Source organism: Oreochromis niloticus, linkage group LG20 (genome assembly GCF_001858045.2).
Source record: "Oreochromis niloticus isolate F11D_XX linkage group LG20, O_niloticus_UMD_NMBU, whole genome shotgun sequence".
In the NCBI taxonomy this organism is placed as follows: domain Eukaryota; kingdom Metazoa; phylum Chordata; class Actinopteri; order Cichliformes; family Cichlidae; genus Oreochromis; species Oreochromis niloticus.
The window spans coordinates 20,224,124-20,243,436 of record NC_031984.2 but is presented as its reverse complement, the minus strand read 5'-3'; the positions used below and the strand labels follow the sequence as shown (position 1 = coordinate 20,243,436).

At 38.9% G+C, this 19,313-nt stretch overlaps 3 protein-coding genes across 7 annotated transcripts in view; 2 read left to right on the top strand and 1 right to left on the bottom strand.

Moving 5' to 3' along the window:
- Positions 1-2,327: 2,327 nt before the first annotated feature.
- Positions 2,328-8,745, bottom strand: idh3g (isocitrate dehydrogenase (NAD(+)) 3 non-catalytic subunit gamma). Its single transcript, XM_003448163.4, has 13 exons — positions 8,604-8,745; positions 8,322-8,369; positions 8,009-8,020; positions 7,135-7,232; positions 6,919-7,034; positions 6,718-6,778; positions 6,480-6,612; positions 4,548-4,681; positions 4,335-4,437; positions 4,091-4,237; positions 3,860-3,954; positions 3,695-3,755; positions 2,328-3,156 (listed from the first exon to the last, which is right to left on the bottom strand). The coding sequence occupies exons 1-13, from the start codon at positions 8,682-8,684 to the stop codon at positions 3,055-3,057; spliced, it is 1,191 nt and encodes a 396-aa protein (XP_003448211.1). The 5' UTR covers positions 8,685-8,745; the 3' UTR covers positions 2,328-3,054.
- Positions 8,746-8,890: 145 nt separating this feature from the next.
- fam3a (FAM3 metabolism regulating signaling molecule A) lies at positions 8,891-15,202 on the top strand. The gene is made up of 10 exons (XM_003448164.5): positions 8,891-9,183; positions 9,626-9,657; positions 9,741-9,848; positions 10,183-10,206; positions 10,308-10,431; positions 10,725-10,783; positions 10,889-10,939; positions 11,055-11,139; positions 11,735-11,861; positions 13,262-15,202. Exons 2-10 carry the CDS (start codon positions 9,645-9,647, stop codon positions 13,358-13,360), a joined length of 690 nt encoding a protein of 229 aa, XP_003448212.1. The 5' UTR covers positions 8,891-9,183; positions 9,626-9,644; the 3' UTR covers positions 13,361-15,202.
- Positions 15,203-18,507: 3,305 nt separating this feature from the next.
- The window catches only part of wnk3 (WNK lysine deficient protein kinase 3), a 37,541-nt gene continuing 36,735 nt past the window's right edge, over positions 18,508-19,313 (top strand). For 4 of the 5 annotated variants that reach the window (XM_025901656.1, XM_025901657.1, XM_005478097.3 and 1 more), the window contains exon 1: positions 18,508-19,118. The gene's annotated coding sequence lies outside the window, so the exon portion shown is untranslated. The remainder of the gene's footprint in view (positions 19,119-19,313) is intronic. The other variant, XM_019349926.2, reaches the window with a different exon arrangement.

The following is a 19,313-nucleotide window of genomic DNA, read 5'->3' as shown; positions in this document are numbered from 1 at the left end:
TAAAAACAAAAACTTTATTATTTTTGAGTTACACTGAAACAGATGTGTTTTAACCAATAAACAAGCACAAGAATACATGTGGAACATTTTAAGTATGAAAAATGATTTGAAATCTAATTGAAATCTTACCTTGCATGTGCTTCTGGTTGTACACAGAAATATTTCCAGCAGAGTTTTTGAGATATTTGTACGTCAGCCTAAACCCTCATACAAAGGAGGTCTGCTGACATTTTTTGTTTGTTGTGCTCGCAAAATCAAGAGTACAGCTGACACAGCAGTGGCGCTGGATAATTTCATTTGAATGTTCTCACTGAAACCATTTTGAGATCTGTAGATTATTTATAACCAAGGACAAAGTTTCAGAACAGAAAAGATTGTGTTGAATTTTCCAAATGCGATTATTGAAAATTAAATTCCACGTACCTCAGACACTGATCACCATAAATCTGGGCATAAAAAATTAACCATTATGATGGCAAGATGATACTTTATGTAATATGGTTGCACCAGCCTTTTACATGCCGCGTTTGCAGCAAAAAACCTACAGTGTAGATTTTATACAGAGTTCCTACAAGGTCTGAATAGTAGCCCATGAAGGTCAAATGTCCGGTGGTTTATTTCAACATCTCTCTCACCCCTCACAACACCAGATCATTTGCCTAATGGCTTTGGCTCCAATGGAGGCGCAGAGAGGAGCAGCTCAGGAGAGGTAATAAGACGGACAGTGTCTAATATATCGACAATGATGAGGAGTGATGGGAGATGTAGTGAGGTAAAAAGCCTGTTCCCCTGAGAGGAACAAGACCATTCAAAAAAAAAAAAAAAAAAAAAAAAACTAGTTCAAAGTAGGAAACCTCCCACAGAAAGTACAACATTTAAGAGTGAATCCAAGTAAAACGGAGCACATGTAAAAGTCTGTCCATCATTTGTGTCCGTGGAACAGACACAAATAAAGACGAAGCAAGAGATTTAAAGACAGCCAACTGGCAGGAGTTAAACTACACGCAGCACATTTCACACACTACACGTCTTGATTCCCTGTGACAAGTAAATCTAAAAAAGGATGTGCCTCATCACAAAGGATTTTTCTCCTCAGTATGTAAATGTGCACACAGGGAGAACAGCTTGTAAGTTTCCCACAGAACTGCACAGATGATAAATTGTCTACTATCACTACATTGGGATGTGCGCCTGTGACTGGAGGCCTTGCTGAAGATAGTGAGCTAAACTACGATTGTTTGTATTCTGTAAGCAGCAGGCCGGTGCTGTACTAGATTTGCTGCCTCACAGGACCGGACAGTGTATCTCAACATAGCTGTGTGGGCAGAGAATTTTAAATAACTAGATGAATCAGTGGCAAATGGTTTGGTTCGACCACATGAAACTATAATAAATTACTTGGTTTCTAACATTTTCAGGCAGTGATGATAGTAAAGCCAAAATCCTTCACATTTTTCCTAAGAAACACGTGGTCTAAGCCCAAGAACCTGCTTCCTAGAAATTACATTAAAAAAAAAGCACAAGAATTATCTTAATGTTCCCATTTTTATCCAGCAGTCTTCCTGCCAGAGATCTTTGCATCCACGATTCCCCTACCATGTTCACGCAATGCAGTGAAAAACAGCGACAGACAAAGAGCACACTGTGTGTTCTGCATATTGTCAGGACAGTGTATGTAATGGAGCACACATCCAAGCAGCTGTGAGTTTTTTGAGTGGCAGCTATAGAAAGTTGTGTTGCCACCTAGTGGCGACATGTAAAACAGCAACCTACCATCTAATTTTGAAGGTTAAGAAGTTGATGGAGCATGAAATTGTAAAACAAACAGAAAGATCAGCGAGCTTTCTCTTACTTACTAATCTTTATCCCCAGCAAGAGGCCAGAACACAGAGCTTCAGAGTCAAAGTAACAATGAGACTTCCTCTTGTACACTCAGTTGTCCATTTATGAGATACAGCTAGTCAAAACAAATCCCAGTTATTAGAATAATCGGTATGACTTGTCAGCATAAAGCAGTACAGTTCTGCAGACTCACAAATTAAAGCCTGAGAAATGACCATTAAGGCGATTTTAAACATTTCCAGAACAGTTTCAACAACAAAAAAAAGCACTGTTAAAGAAAAGATTTGTTGCAAGGCTAAGAATTATTTCAGTGGACAAGCTTAATTTTAGCTAGGTGTATCTAACAATCTGGCAGCTTGCTCTCTCTGCATTTATATCCAATTAATTTCAGGAGGGAAGGTCAGCCACGTGCATCCTAATTCTTCGTAGTACTCAAAATACGTCTCAAATATGCTGAGAATTCAAACCTCTGTTCAAAAGAAAGGTGTTAAGACATAATTTCTTTATTGATAACATCTTATGCTCACACACATACAAACAAAGTGAAACCATTCTTTTCATATCAGGCGTTATGAGCATTTTCTTGGATAGACCCAAAAACAGTATAATATTGTGATATCATCCATAGACCAAAAAAAAAAGCCATTATGGCACAAGCAGTAAAGTTCAGGTTTGACAGCAGTCACGCTCCTCTATAGTGTATCACCTTTTTAAAGTACAGTTGCTGTGATAAGAACATAAACGATGTAACAGGACATAATGAGCACTTTACATTTATATTAAGCATTAAGCACATTTTGGTTAATTTAAAGTCTGTGATGTAATCACAAAGTGAAAAATAAATAATGGCTGCTGCAGAAGGTATAGTGGACGATGCGTGGCTATACTTGTATATTTAAATATCTAAAGTAGGCCCTTTCATGTTTCATATGAATCTCTAAGATTCATATTTAGCTGGATAAGCTTTGTGAACTCCAGCAGTAAAACCGATGCTTGCAGGAGTGATAATGGAATTTTATTAAAACTAAACTGTTAAACAGGTCATGTGAAACCTGGAGGTGAGAAAGCAGGGTCATTTGTATTGTGAACAGGTCAGTAAGCTGTGTGAAACGAGATGCTATGGAAACACGGACATCCTCTCTCAGAAGGTACGCCTGTTTAAACTCACACCACCTGATAAGAGCGTGGGTGCGTGAACCTTCCCAGTCATTCTTACAGCTCTGCCGTGAACTGTCCTTTACTCTGGATGACCCTCATGACGGACTGCACCACCTCTAATGTGGTTCCTTGACCCCCGAGATCTGCTGTGTGCAACTGCAAATAAAGAGAAGAAAAAAAAAAAAAAAATCACAAATAAGCTACAACAAACAAAAGAACAGGGAGCTAACAAATATGGTCCAAAATCTGTATTAAATTATTTAACACCTCAACGTATGCTATGAAATTGTAGCACTGTGGATTCCGTCTCATGCCGCATACTGTATTTGGATAGACGCTTTGTATTTTCTTTGTGCGTGCAAAGTGTAATCAGTTTCCCACAGTAACTAGTCAGATGCTGCACATGATAGGCAGATCAGGTTTTGGAATTTACTCAAGAAACATAATCAAGGCCAACAAACACGCATGCAGGCACAACATCATGTAAAATCAGATCCCATACAGTGTAGAGCTGCACAAGAGCTTTGTGAAAGGAAAAGGGACACAATGCTGCTTTGTGTGAATGTATTGTGATGCCTTCTAGGAAGCATGCCAGAATTGCCACTACGGCCTTAAATCCTATGTCACGCAACAATGGCCTGTGAGCTTCATGGCAGCACGATAGGTGAGGAACCCATCAGTGAGGAAGGCTCACCCTGGTTTCGTTCATTGTGGTGAGGACTGCATTCCGGATCACACTTGCATAATCATTAAGCCTGGAGACATAAAGAAGAAAAAAATTATTTAAATATAATACAGTCACACCAATACACACACACACACAGAAAACAAACGAAGAATTCTATCTGGAAAAGCTTACTTAAGGTGGTCCAGCATCAGGCAGCTAGCTAGCAGCATGGCAGTTGGGTTTGCAATGTTTTTTTCTGCAATACTTTTTCCTGTGTTTCTTGTGGCCTGAAATCCAGTATAAAAAAGAAAGAAACAGAAAACATTGATTTAAAATATTACAGACATGACTCATACATTTTCCATCCTTCAAAATTCTGAGAGAACAGTGTCCTACAAACCTATTCAAGCCTCCAACACTCACCGTTTCAAAGACAGCATAGACATGACCATAATTGGCCCCAGGCACGAGGCCAGGTCCTCCCACCAGCCCTGCGCACACGTTGCTCACCACATTCCCGTACAGATTGGGCATGACCATCACATCAAACTGCTGTGGTTTGGACACGAGCTAAACGACACAAATGGAGTTAAGTAAAACAAATAAAATCAGAAGAAGAACATTTCGAAACATTCCCTGGATTCCCTAAAATGTCATCATCCGTTACCTGCATTGTGGTATTGTCCACAATCATGCTGTCGAATGTGATTTCTGGATAACCCGAGGCCACTTCTCTGCAGCACTGCAGGAACAAGCCATCACCGAGCTTCCTGTTGAAACAGAAACGCCACACTCAACATTTCCAGGACTAAGAAACTCACCATAGTAAACAAAAGGCCAGACGTGTTTGACAGAATACGTTTTCCAAAAGGTAACTTACATGATGTTAGCTTTGTGTACAGCAGTGACCCTGCGGCGACCTCTCTCCCTGGCCAGTTTGAAGGCATAGTCAGCAATCCTGAGGGAATTATTCCTGGTGATGATCTTTAGACTCTCCACTACCCCGGATACGCTCTAAAAGTAGGACAAGAAGACAATAACAAATGAAATACAGCGACATGAGTTTAAACTTTACTAGAAAGATCAATAAGATTGTAGTGGGAATAAAGTGTCGCCTGTAAAACTGCTATCTACAAGGTAGTACTAAACATTCAAAAATGATTAAGTGCAACAAACATAGAACAAACTTAGCAGTAAATAAAAATAATCATATTAATTAGTACTAAGTGGTTAATAATATAACAATATTTTTCTGTACAAATTGTAAAACAGCATCTATAACTGTATGGAACTGAATGGGACACTTTGTGTAAGCAAACATGGCTCAACAGCTACAGTTACTGTGCTCAGAAGTTTATATACATTCATCATAGAGAATAAATGTCATGTAATGTGATGATTTCTTTGAACTGTTCTGTTTTCCCAGGGTGGAATGATTGTACAGCATCCATCTTTAATGACTTAAAAAAATAAGAATTGGGTGCACAGGTTTTTATTTAGTTTCTCTAATTTACATATGGCCAGAGCATAAATACGGCCACAAATATAAACATACACTTACTTAAACCTTTTAATAAGTGGTGCTGAATCTTCTTCAGTGTCTTTTAACTTGACAAAGTCAAGGAGTATCAACTTCTTTTTAGTCATTATGATTGACTACTGGTTCTTTTTCTTTACCAGTGTAAAAATGATTTGTCTGAGAGCACTCATTGGACTGATCAGTACTCTGAAAAAACTCACTGAAGATCTAAGAATGAAAACTGTAAATTTACACAAGGTGTGAAGATCTCTCTGAACAATTTTAAACAACGGCAGATTCCAGGATCCTCAGTTCAAACAACTGTACATGAGTACAAGTTATTCAGAGATGTCATCACTTCCACCATCATCATCCAAGATCTGGAGGAAGACCCAAACCGCCACCCACAGGTGAGAGGAAACTGTTCAGGTACAACCACCAAGGCTCAAGCCTACAAATAATGGACTATGTTAGAGCCTGAATGTATACCAGGGGTCTCGAACTCCAGGCCTCGAGGGCCGGTGTCCTGCAGGTTTTAGAGCTCACCCTGGGTCAGCACACCTGAATCAAATGATTAGTTCATTACCAGGCCTCTGGAGAACTTCAAGACATATTGAGGAGGTAATTTAGCCATTTGAATCAGCTGTGTTGGATTAAGGACACATCTAAACCCTACAGGACACCGGCCCTCGAGGCCTGGAGTTCGAGACCCCTGATGTATACCTTTGACCATGTGTGCATAAGAGAAACTGAAATAAATTTGGACTTGTGCACCCAATTCCTTCTTTTTAAGTCATTAAAGATGTATGCTGTATAATCATTCCACCTTGGAAAAAAAAAAAAAAAAAAAAACACTTAAAAGAAATCATCGAAAGCCCAAAATGACCACAACATTCATGCTAACGATGAGTGTAAACCTCTGAGCACAGTGGTAGCTTCATGCACAGCAGGTAAACATCCCGGCACACCAATGCCCATTTTAGTCTGCTGTAGATTTGGATCTAATGCAGGATTTTCATGTTTCCTTGCAGCCCAGAAGTCTTATTTAGTTTCAGATAATCATATTTTATCTGTTGCATTCTGAGGTCAATATTGTCGATATTAAATTCTATCATATGACCAAATCAAAAGATTTTGCACAGTTATTTCATTTGGCAAATTAATGATGCATAGATGGTACCCAATTCCCTTTTCCAAAAAGAGCAAAAAGAGACAGATAAGAAGTGTTTAAGGGACCATAAACATGTTTTTCAGCAGACAGTAGTATTGATTGTTTTTCCTCTTGCATCTGACCTCATGCTCCAGACTGCTGTACTCTCCCTCTGTGTTCTCCCTGATGATCATGATGTCAATGTTCTTGTGGCGAGTCTGGACCCCGGGGAGGGACTGACAGTGCATCACATTGGCGTACAGGTCCAAGCTCGTGCTGTTAGTACACACACAAGACCAAATTACGTAAGAAATGAGAGCTATTTCACACAAAAAAAAAATGACCTTAATCTAGGAAACTAAAGATTTCATCTAAACTTACCGCAGCACATTATTTCTGGATTTGACAGATGCTGGCAGGGTATGTTTGGTTTCTATGTTACCTATCAAAAGAGGTAAGCAATTTCACAGTTACTTTAGTTCAACCTTCTTATTAAAAATTATACTCTACTTACAGCTATGTTCTGTTTTTCATACTTTCATACTTTGATTGAAAGAAAAAAAAAAAAAGCTGTTTGCTTACCCTTGAGGGCAACTCCATTTCGCCGGATGGCAGTGATGGCATTATTCATGTCATCATCGGTCTCCAAAGCAGAGTTGACATTCACCACCTCAAAGTCAACTGGCACACAGGTGAACCTGCAGCACAATGTTCACAAACCACACAATGGATGCAATTCTTATGTGACTGTAGATGATATGTAATCACTAAACAGGACTGAGAGTCAATCTAACCAACCTGAAAACTTCTCTGACATGATTGAGAAGCTCTGGACCGATCCCATCACCAGGTATGAGGGTCACAGTGTGCCTGCCTCCATACTTTGCTGGAGGGGGCTAGAAGATAAATGCCAAAGGATCAACTTCAATAAATAGAGAAAATTGGAGGTTTGGCACCTTTTAAAGACAGATCATCCACTACAGTAAACATATGTTATGAAAAAAAAAGTTTAGCTTTCTAAGTCTACAAAGTAACATCATGAAAATAAGGTATACAGTGAATTTGATAGTTTTTGGTATCTCATGTCTGCTTATGTCCAGATTACCAATGACATAATAACAAATAGATAAAGTGTAGTAACGTTCACTGTGGTGGATTGACAATATCATGCAATACTTTAATACACAGAAGCAGTAGGAATTCTGAAGTCAAAAGAAAAGAATAATAGTAATAGTAGTCGTATTAGTAGCAGTAGGAAATGTAGAAAATGCTGACAATGGACACAGTTTACAAATCACTGGCCTAAAATCAACCAGTACATGTCCAAAGCAACAAGTAAGTTTGAGAGATTATTGTTAGGCAGTTAATAGTGTTTTTTTAGGTTTGAGAAATATTTAAATAGATCTGATGATGTCATTACTGTGTTTATTATTGTGAATCAAGATGGTTAGAAATTCCAGTTGAAAATGATGGTAACAACATTTCCATACATCCATGCAATCCATGCAACATGATGTTTAAAAACTGTTATATTATTTTGATAATCCTAGTGCTTTTATTCTCACCACACATCTTTTTTTTTTCTATATCACAACCCCGTTATAGGAAATATTCTCGTTTAAGAAATGATGCAGTGAATTGCAGTGAACCGTGTCACGAGTCAGCTACTTACAATGTTTTCTCCCTGTTGTTGAAGGTGAACAGAGAAAAGCAGAAGGACAAGAGTCAGTTTGACAGCTGCTTAGAAGAACAGGTTTGGTCCAAATAGTGGCAAACAGAGTAGTGTCATAACCTTCACCCCACAAGAAAGTGGAAAAACACATATATACACACAATCCCCAAATTGTACTGAAAAAGACAACAACTTCCAATGCTATACAGCCTGGAAATAAAGACTGATCAACAGCAGATATTTTTATAGTACAGTAGTAATCTTAAATGTGACAAACTGACAACAATCCCATGTACCGATCTGACTCACTCACAGTAAGCGAGGTCTTATTCCGGTGACTGATCAAAGTTGTTCCAAATACCTGGAAAATAAAAAGTGCAAATGATTTAGAGCGTGTTTGTAAATGGATCCTGTGCACGGATGCCGTAAAACCTGTGACCACCCCACAGATGTGGAAAAGCCCGCTAGCTTTGCTAATCAAATGATGTTAACAGCATGACCTTGTGTTAAAAAAAAAAACTATAACGGAGTTTAAATTAGAGCCACGCAACACCATTCACAAGCGAAAGAGCAAGGGCAGCGTGTCTTGTCTTACTTTAGCAGTGTTTCCAAGGCGTCCAACCCAGAAAGGATTAATTATTTTGGACGCGCAGAGTACGGCACTGTGGGCAGCCATCTTGATTTTGCAGTGCTGATCGCGTGTTTAATAAGAGGAGCAGATGTGCCGATGTGACAGAAAAACTGTTCCTTTTTTTTAGTTATTTTAGATATTTTATTATTTCTTAACTGTGATAAATGTTGTAAGAATTTGAGTAAAACAAAACAAAACACTAAAAATAATTTTTTATAATTTTTTTTTTTGGTCACGTGAACCACTTCACGCAGACTCTGTACTAACGGGTTGAGGTCCGTAGAAAAGGCTCGGGGTGGGCTGTAGGTTATATCCGGAAGACAAATGGGTTAAATTAAACCAGGTCTTTTTCCATGTTCGTCGAAAGAGGGTACCAACTTCAGCCTGTCTTCTTATTGAAAGCGTATTTATATCAGGGACGACTCAATGAGGAAACAGCGCAAGAAATAGCAAAAAGTCCAGGGTGACAAGAGCAACAGCTCCTCGTTACTGTTCGTTGCAGCCGGGCATAGGCGGCGAAACAAGGCGATCCTCTCTTGTAAAGGTACGCAAGTGAACTTTTACGGTTCTAATTCTAGTAGAAATGTAATTGACAATATCGCTAAGGGTTCATTCTTCACTGTCTCCTCTCTGAGATTGTTTGGGCTCATTTTATAACCTTTAAACGTCATCTCTGCAGAGCCATTTTGCAGGGCCACTGTAAAAAAAATTAATAAATAAAAAAATAAAGCTAGGAAGAGAAACGTCACACAGAGGAAAATTACCCTTTTAAATTATTTAAAATAATTACATTTTTTATTCATGACTGTGTTTCTTTCAAATTTTGTCATCTTTTAAAACTAAAGGTAGACTACAGGCAAAGACTAATATTTAGTATAACTAGAAGCTGGGAAATGTTATTTTAAATAAGAACGTTTTACTAAAAAGTCTCCTGTCTTGTTAAACTTCTTTAGCCACTCTAATGTCAATGCTTTTCTTCTCCCCAGGTCTATGAAACAGTGAAGCATGAGATTAACAGGTGGGTTGATATTTTCAATAGGAACTTCCTGATAAACCCATATGTTTCTGGCTTGAGCTGATGTGTCCTGATCATTGTGACAGGCCCCCTGCGAGCTGTGGCTGTGGTGCTGCTGGTGGGTCTCACCTGGCTGCTAGCAAACACCTTATTTGGAGGGGAGAGTGCGTCATCTATGCTGCATTTCTTCAGCGGTAAGAGGAATCAAGCGGAAACCAGTTAACTAACAAGGAATAAAATTTTCCAAATATGGAAGAAAATATGACTTTACACGTTGGATTGTTAGGTCTGTTTTATGTGAGTTAAATCTTTTGGGTTTGCATTGCTAACTGGTCAAAACAAGCAGGTGGTAAACTGCAATCAGAGTTTTTAATGTGTCTGCCATTTTAGTGACAAAGCTACAAACAAGTTATGTGTGTTGATTTTTAAGCTGATGCATGTTTGATGGATGGACTTTTCCGAATGTAAGATTGGTAAGTTTAATTAGGAAATCTGTTTTTTGTTTTTTTTGTTTGTTTCTTTTTTCAGGTACAAGTGAAGAAGCAACACCAGGTAAGCAAACTGTACAGCATATCTTTACTCATTTACTAATTAATACTTTCACAAAGTTGCATTCTTATCTTCCTTCTTATGATCAACATGTTTTTTAACAGAACCCCGCCCACGAAAATATAAATGTGGACTTTCAGCCCCTTGTCCTCCAAAACATCTGGCTTTCCGTCTGGTGTCTGGTGCTGCCAACGTCATTGGCCCTAAAATCTGCCTGGAGGACAAGATGTGAGATTCAGTGTTAATTATTTCTGGTTCTTCATCTATGTCTTTGTCTCTCCTTAGTCCCTCCTTTTTTCCCCCCCTTTTTTGTTTTGTTTTGTTTTCACACTGTTCTGTTTTTTTCCTCTGTGCTGTCATAACCAGGCCTTCAAGCCTGTCTGGGGAGCTGAATGCAAGTATTGTTTCTTTCTGCTGGTCCCTCTCATCGTTTTGCCTGTTGTCTTGGCCCGTATAAGTGTTACATAGTGTGAATAAGAGTTTAAATAGCTATGTATAAGCCTTGTGGTTTTGTCTAATAGGTTAGTGAGCAGTGTGAAGAACAATGTTGGCAGGGGACTAAACATAGCCTTGGTGAATGGTAAGGCTCTCATTCTTCATGTTTTAGCAGACTATGTTGTTTTTGTTTTTTTAGCTCCTTTTCATGGTGCTGTTTTAACATTTTACTGATGTATCTTTGCTCCAGGGTTGACTGGCGAGCTTTTGGAGACAAAAACCTTTGATATGTGGGCAGGAGGTAATAAAAACCAGACATTAATGTTTAATATGCCTCTCATATCCTGTAGTCCATACACTTTGGCAGTAACAACCCATAAACTGCACTTCAGATCTCATTTGATGCTCATTTTCAGATGTTTCTGACCTGTTGAAGTTTCTCCGGCCTCTTCATGAGGGAACACTTGTGTTTGTGGCCTCCTTTGATGATGCAGCTACAAAGTAAGGATTTGTGTTGTGCTCCCAGTTCCTCCCCTTTCACATTAGCCAATTTTAATAGAAACCTGGAAAAAGTTGATATTATGAAGGATTGTGTTATAAATATTTAGTAGAGTAAAACAAAGAGGATTTTGGCTCATGTGCTGTCACATTTTTCAGATAATTAATTTCTGTTATAAAATAAATTTGAATGCATTTATCTGGGAAGCCTAACAAGTTAAACTGTCACTGAGCAGTGCAAGGAAGAATGTATGATAATGTGATAGTGAATGGCAGGCTTGGCACAAAAGCCTTTCACCTTTAAGATTTATCGGGGTTGCTACATGTGAACACTGACTTCATGATTCGATTTAAATTAGATTTACAAAGTGTAGAACTGAATTAAATTAGACTGATTCAATTAATTCTTGATGTCTTGGATGATAATTATTAAAGTGTTCATGATGAGAATTTATTGCAGAGACCACAATATCTTCCTTATTAAGCAAATGGTGTTTGTAACGTTGTGGTTTCCTTGAAATAAATGTTTAATGTTTAAAAAGCCCTCTAAACTTGTTTGTTGTCTTTGGTTTTTTGTTTGTATTTTTCACTATGTCAGGCTGAATGATGAGTCTCGACGGCTGTTTGAGGAGCTCGGGAGCACAGCGGTGAAGGATTTGGCCTTTAGAGACAGCTGGGTGTTTGTTGGAGCCAAGGGTATTGAGAATAAGAGTCCCTTTGAGCAGGTTTGTTCCTTTTTACTATTAGTGCTGATCGAGGGCTGGAGGTGGAGTCTGTGTGCTGTCTTTGATGTGACGCCAATGTTCAGTTGAAAATATTCTTCCTGTGTGAACAGATCACATTGCATAAGGTGCCAACTGGCAGTAAAGTCAGTATGATTTGGTTACAGTCACAGCAGTATTACAAAACAGCATTAACTATAACCACCGGACACTTTATTAGGTACACCTTGTTAGTACTGTTGGCTTCAGAACTGCCTTAATTCTCAAAGATTGGGCAAAGAGGTGCTGGAAACAGTCCTCTGAGATTATGGTCCATATTGATGTGATAACATCACACAGTTGCTACAGTTTTGTAGGCTGCACATCCATGATGTATGTTTTTCCATTCAACCACATCCCAAAGGTGCTCTGTTAGATTGAGATCTGTGACTGTGAGACTAAGACTACAGAGGCTCTGTTTGCACTAAAGGCCAGCACACGACCACATTCTGAACTGCTGATACAAAGCAGGATGGATTCATGTTTTCATGTTGTTTACGCCAAATTCTGGCCCTACGGTCTGAATGTTGCAGCAGAAATCGAGACTTATCAGACCAGGAAACATTTTTCCAATGATCTATTGTTAACTTAATTTCAGTGACCCTGTGTGAATTGTAGCCTCAGTTTCTTGTTCTTAGCTGACAGGAATGGTACCCAGGGTGGTCTTTTACCACTGTAGCCCATTTTCTTTAAAGTTCAACAATCATAGCTCCTCTTCTGTAAACCTGGGTTTTAACAAGTCATAATTTAAGTTAATGCTGCATTTCTATGAACTCGAAGCAGTGTGTCAGTTCTTCTCTGGCGTCGACCTGCTGAGGAAAATCCCAGCAGATCAGCAGTTTCTGAAATACTCTCAAGAGCCTGTCTGGCACCAACAACCATGCCACGTTCAAAGTCACCTTTCTTTGGGTTTCAGAGGTTTAAACATTAACCTGCTTAAAAAAACAAAACATTAACCTATTAACCTGCTGAAGTTTAAAGTTCAACAGGTGGTGTTGGCCATGGTAGCAACTCTGTTACTACATGCTTGGTGTTGCTGCCATGTGATTGGCTAATAAGATATTTGCATTTTTGATTTGGTTTGGGGGGTTTTTGCATTTGGACTACCACATGATAATGCAGATTTTTTTTTTAAATGGGCTGTTTTGAAGTCTGGTATTCAAAATGGGAAGTGATGAATAGGGAAAAACCCAATGCACACTTTTCAACAGTGACTATTAACTGCTAAATGGCTAAAACACCTTTGACTTGAAAAACTCAGTCAGGTTCAGCACTCTGTACAATTATTCAGCAGCTAGTGTGCTAAAGGAACCTGATCCCAGTCTGTTTTGCTGACATCATTTATGTTTGTCTTTCCCCCTTAGCGTATGAAAAACAGTAAAAGCAGCAACAAATATGAAGGCTGGCCCGAGTCACTGGAGATGGATGGCTGTATTCCTCTGCGGCCACCACTGGAAAGTTAACTCTGCCCGGTACCCCTCATATGCATTACAACAGAACCTGGAGGAACTGTCAGAAGGGCCAGGAACTGCTTAATGAGTGACAAAATTCAAGCTCTGGACCACAAATAACTTTTTCATTTTTCCTCTCATGGCAGTGGCATGAGCTCGGTGCAAAGATCGTCTTGACTTAATATATTTAAAGTTGCTGAAACCTGCTGTAGAGGATTTCTGATTTAAGCTTTGTGAGCCACTTTTGAGCTGAAGTAATGCTTTGGAATCAAGTAAGATTATGTTAGGCTCTGGGAAACTTCAAAGTCCAACTCAGTGTTTCCATTATGAAAATTACTGCACCTGAGAAGAAAAAAAAGAAATGGAAAAGTTAGTAGATCGAGGCAGCCCTATACTCTCACTATGCAAATGTATAGAGCTTTTGGACTTAGGCAATTGCTCTGCTTCCGCTCTCACATGAAACAGCCTGTCAGTGTATACAGCTTTGATGAGAGGATGAAGACTAGTTATCTTGTTGGTTTTAAAAACCAATGGACGAGTGTGGATTATAGAAAGAGCTATCAGGTGAACTCAGTTGTCCTCCAAGTTTTATGTCCACATATGTAAGGCTAAACCTGAGGTTTCCTTTAAGTTGCTATAAATGTAATTTTTCCGTTACAATAACAAAATCAATTGATAATGATAATGTTGACTGATAATGTTCTGCTAGGATTATGAGTGTGATGGCAGATGGAGAAAAGAGAGAGTGAGCAGAGATAAAGTGCACAGGCTTTAGGTAAATACACACACACACACACACACACACACAATGTGTATGATACTTATCAGGGAAAAGAACGTGCTGCCAGCTAGGCTGCAAACTTGCCAATGACTTAATTCATAGTGCCCTCTGTACATATTTTCTTACATTTCTTTTCCAGTAAGGCACTGCTTTTTTGACATTTACGGTGTGATTTATTCACTTCAGTCATGACCCAGGTATACTTTCCCTGAACGCTGGAAAAAAAATCTTACAGGAAACACTGCAAGTGTCAGATAACCAAAGTGTAACAGTGATGAGTGGATGAATACAGCTAGAGTAGGTCTTCCAAAGCCATTGTTGGAACTAGGTACATTTCTCTCTCTTCAGGACTGCCTATAGATTTATGTTTTGTTTTTTGTACTTGAGCAACAACATAGATAAGTGTTCAATACTCTGATGTAGAAAAACATAAACACCTGAGTGGTTTCATGCTGGAAACAATAATTCAGAGTAGGAAGAAAAACTGGGTCTGTGGACGTATTTTATATTTCATACTTTAATATATTTTTGTTGTGTAACGTAAAATTCATTAATAATAGTGCTTAGCTGCCATTGTTTCGTAGAACTTGATGTACACTAGTTGTTGCTCATCACATGTTTACAGTTTTGTTTTTTGTCTGGTTTTTTTTTTAATTAGTCTTTGTCATTGTCCTTTAATAAAACTATTTATTTTTAAATACTTAAACAGAAAGCAAACTATTTGTGTGGGTTCATCACAACACTGCCGGTGGTTCTGGAGTTGTCCCAGGCCTGCAGGCATCTTTACACTCTTTGCTTTGCTTAAAGATTATTGGTATGGTTATTGATTGGTTATTTTTTCTTTCTTTTTATGTTGAATGGATTAATTTTGCTTCTTGAAAGACTAATATATATATGAAGTGTAAAGACCTAGTTCTTCTCTATCGCTCTGTATGGTTAACTCTGTTTCAGTTGCCTTTCTGAATTAGGTTGTGCTACCAAAATGTAATTTTTTTTTTTTCTACAAAAGATTACAGTCTGTGCTTTTATTGTGACAACAATGATGATGATGATGAATAAAGTATGTTCTAATATCGGTGTGTTTTTATTCCCGTGGGCCCTAATATTGAGTCATCTGCCATGCTTGGAGAAATTCACCAGAGGGCGACAAAAGACAAAGTCTCACTGGGGTTACTCAGTTCATCCTGCTCAAGGCATTTGCTTCACTAAGCATACGCTCTGCTGGGGATAACAGCTTCGGACTGAATGCACTGTTTTTGCTTTGACAGGGAATTCAGTGACAGCAAAGAATAGCGATGGTCGTTGAATCGATACACTGTAACGTAGTAATGTCAAACACGATCAATTTCATTGTTTCATTGAAATGTGTTATGAGGCCTTCAGGTCGTGGGGGGAAAATCGTGAATTCGCGTTATGCGTTATTTGACGTTCAAAAGCACAAACTGGGGTTGAAAACCTGAGGTAGAAAAGCAAATCTGCACCTTAAATGCCTGACTTCTATCTTTCAGAATTATATTGGGCAATTCAGTTGTTTTCACTGTCACAAAAGTAGAACTAAAGTCCGTGCTGGATAGAGACCGGTGTATCGGAAATTAGAGTTTTTTGCTCTTGTGGGAATTTTGTCATTAGCGTCATACCTTGCAAGAAAAACAGTATAACATGGATGTATATGCATGCATGTGTCCATATGCAGTTACACGAGTAGTACATACTAATTTTTATATTCAAGTATTGCATTAAAATAAATTTTGAGGTACTTGAGCGTTTCTCTTTAATACTGAGTATTTATATTAAACGCTGCTTTGCACTTGTACTAAGGTGTGTGTTTGGTGGATGTGCAATATCGTACTTTTTATCTGATAGTTACAAGTTTCTATTTTCATTTATATGGATAATGTGGTGAATTATTACAGAACAGAGAGTGAAAGCTATAGTTAAAATCAGCTTCGCCTTAACCAGCTATGACTGAAAAATACTAATTGCAATGAAAGCATGAATAATGTGATGTCAAAAGACTCCAATCCGACCCCAATAAAAACGTTGGAAAACATGAGAAAGGCATAAATTATGGACTTTTAACTGTATTTTCATATACAGGGAGTGCAGAATTATTAGGCAAATGAGTATTTTGTCCACATCATCCTCTTCATGCATGTTGTCTTACTCCAAGCTGAAAGCCTACTACCAATTAAGCATATTAGGTGATGTGCATCTCTGTAATGAGAAGGGGTGTGGTCTAATGACATCAACACCCTATATCAGGTGTGCATAATTATTAGGCAACTTCCTTTCCTTTGGCAAAATGGGTCAAAAGAAGGACTTGACAGGCTCAGAAAAGTCAAAAATAGTGAGATATCTTGCAGAGGGATGCAGCAGTCTTAAAATTGCAAAGCTTCTGAAGCGTGATCATCGAACAATCAAGTGTTTCATTCAAAATAGTCAACAGGGTCGCAAGAAGCGTGTGGAAAAACCAAGGCGCAAAATAACTGCCCATGAACTGAGAAAAGTCAAGTGTGCAGCTGCCAAGATGCCACTTGCCACCAGTTTGGCCATATTTCAGAGCTGCAACATCACTGGAGTGCCCAAAAGCACAAGGTGTGCAATACTCAGAGACATGGCCAAGGTAAGAAAGGCTGAAAGACGACCACCACTGAACAAGACACACAAGCTGAAACCTCAAGACTGGGCCAAGAAATATCTCAAGACTGATTTTTCTAAGGTTTTATGGACTGATGAAATGAGAGTGAGTCTTGATGGGCCCGTGGCTGGATTGGTAAAGGGCAGAGAGCTCCAGTCCGACTCAGACGCCAGCAAGGTGGAGGTGGAGTACTGGTTTGGGCTGGTATCATCAAAGATGAGCTTGTGGGGCCTTTTCGGGTTGAGGATGGAGTCAAGCTCAACTCCCAGTCCTACTGCCAGTTTCTGGAAGACACCTTCTTCAAGCAGTGGTACAGGAAGAAGTCTGCATCCTTCAAGAAAAACATGATTTTCATGCAGGACAATGCTCCATCACACGCATCCAAGTACTCCACAGCGTGGCTGGCAAGAAAGGGTATAAAAGAAGAAAAACTAATGACATGGCCTCCTTGTTCACCTGATCTGAACCCCATTGAGAACTTGTGGTCCATCATCAAATGTGAGATTTACAAGGAGGGAAAACAGTACACCTCTCTGAACAGTGTCTGGGAGGCTGTGGTGGTTGCTGCTGCACGCAATGTTGATGGTGAACAGATCAAAACACTGACAGAATCCATGGATGGCAGGTTTTTGAGTGTCCTTGCAAAGAAAGGTGGCTATATTGGTCGCTGATTTGTTTTTGTTTTTGAATGTCAGAAATGTATATTTGTGAATGTGGAGATGTTATATTGGTTTCACTGGTAAAAATAAATAATTGAAATGGGTATATATTTGTTTTTTGTTAAGTTGCCTAATAATTATGCACAGTAATAGTCACCTGCACACACAGATATCCCCCTAAAATAGCTAAAACTAAGAACTACTTCCAAAAACATTCAGCTTTGATATTAATGAGTTTTTTGGGTTCATTGAGAACATGGTTGTTGTTCAATAATAAAATTATTCCTCAAAAATACAACTTGCCTAATAATTCTGCACTCCCTGTAAGTTTTACAGAATTATCTTTACTGATAAAGACCTCGCGTTTGCTCATTCTTGCTACACCAGATTAATAAGGCAATACATTATTCTTTTTATGACAGAGATAGAAATGTATAGAAATATCTGGGGTTTTTTGGGGGGTGGGGGGCTTGAAACTGTTAGTTCATACGGTTAAGGCCAAAGAGTAGTGCTGACACTTTTTTTCTTTTTAACTACAGCAGCATTTATATATCATAAAGAAACAAACGGTCATGTTCTGTTGAAACTGTGCTTCTTTTTCTTATATAAAGACATCCTAATGAGTCAAAGTGGGGTGTATGTACAAGATAACGTCAGTCATTACTGATCTAATGTATCAAATGAAAGTATAACATGCACATGATTTATTTAGAGTTTTCAGCTTTTTAACTTTTTCTTTTACCTCTATTCATGCTTTTACTTTTAAACTTCAGATTTTTAATTGAGAAATTTCTTGTAGTTCTACTGAATACTTTTTCCACGAAAAGCTAACAAACACACATATAAACATAGTATTTTAATTAGTAATAGTATATAGATTTATGCAGCTGTGTCTCTGTCAGTCACACATAATGTTTCAATTACCTTTGCAGGAGTTTAAAAAAAAAAAAACACACCCGCTGAAAACCCTGCTTCCTCCCCTGAAACAGAATTTTCACGACGAGCATTTGAATGCATCACCATATCCATATAATAAACTGCGGACATAAACACGCGGCGTATCGCCCTCTAGTGGTGTAGTAAGCTAACTGTCGGTTTGTGTTCGTCCTCTGGCTGATGATGAGCCCTGTGGCAAGTGAGAACGGGCAGGCGGCGCGCGCTCAGTACACGCGAGAACCTGCTGAAGGCCGTTGGACTCGTACGTTGTAAATTATGTACATAAGTTACTGATATTTTCCGGATACACATGAATGGTGTGTCGGTCAACTTTGAGCCGACAAACCGAGCAGCGAGTGAGAAAATCTGTAGACCAACGGCAAGCATCGTCTAAACTGGATACACGTATCCCAAGTGCTCCGCGCCCGTGTCTCACACAGACCGAGGATCGACGACTCCGGTGGGGATTTTCAACCTGACAACACCGCGAGAAGCCTGTAAAATGTAAAGAGGAAAAAAAACGACAACAACAAACGAACCCAGCGGAATTTTTCTTTTTGGGTTGCCGAAGCTTTTTTATTATAATTTTTTTGAGCGTGTGTAAAATATTTTTGTAGGCAGAAAGTCCAGTGTAAATCTCCTGTAAATAACACCAAGGTTTGTAGATAGATAGCCTACTATATCCAGTTTTCTGTGAGTTTGCTAGCTATTCAGTCTAAATAACGCTGGACCGACGAGCTGCGATGTTGCATTTGGGTGAGTGATGATTGTTGTTATTTTCATTTACAGTGCAAATAGTAATTTGCGTGATTACTGAACTGTGGTGCCCCGGTGAGGTACTGTTGTTATTTTGTCCGTCTGTTTGGGCATTAAGAGATCGCTCAGGAGGTGTTCATCATCCCCGGTGACACATAATATTCCATTTTAATTCACGCCGCGTTAAAACACTTA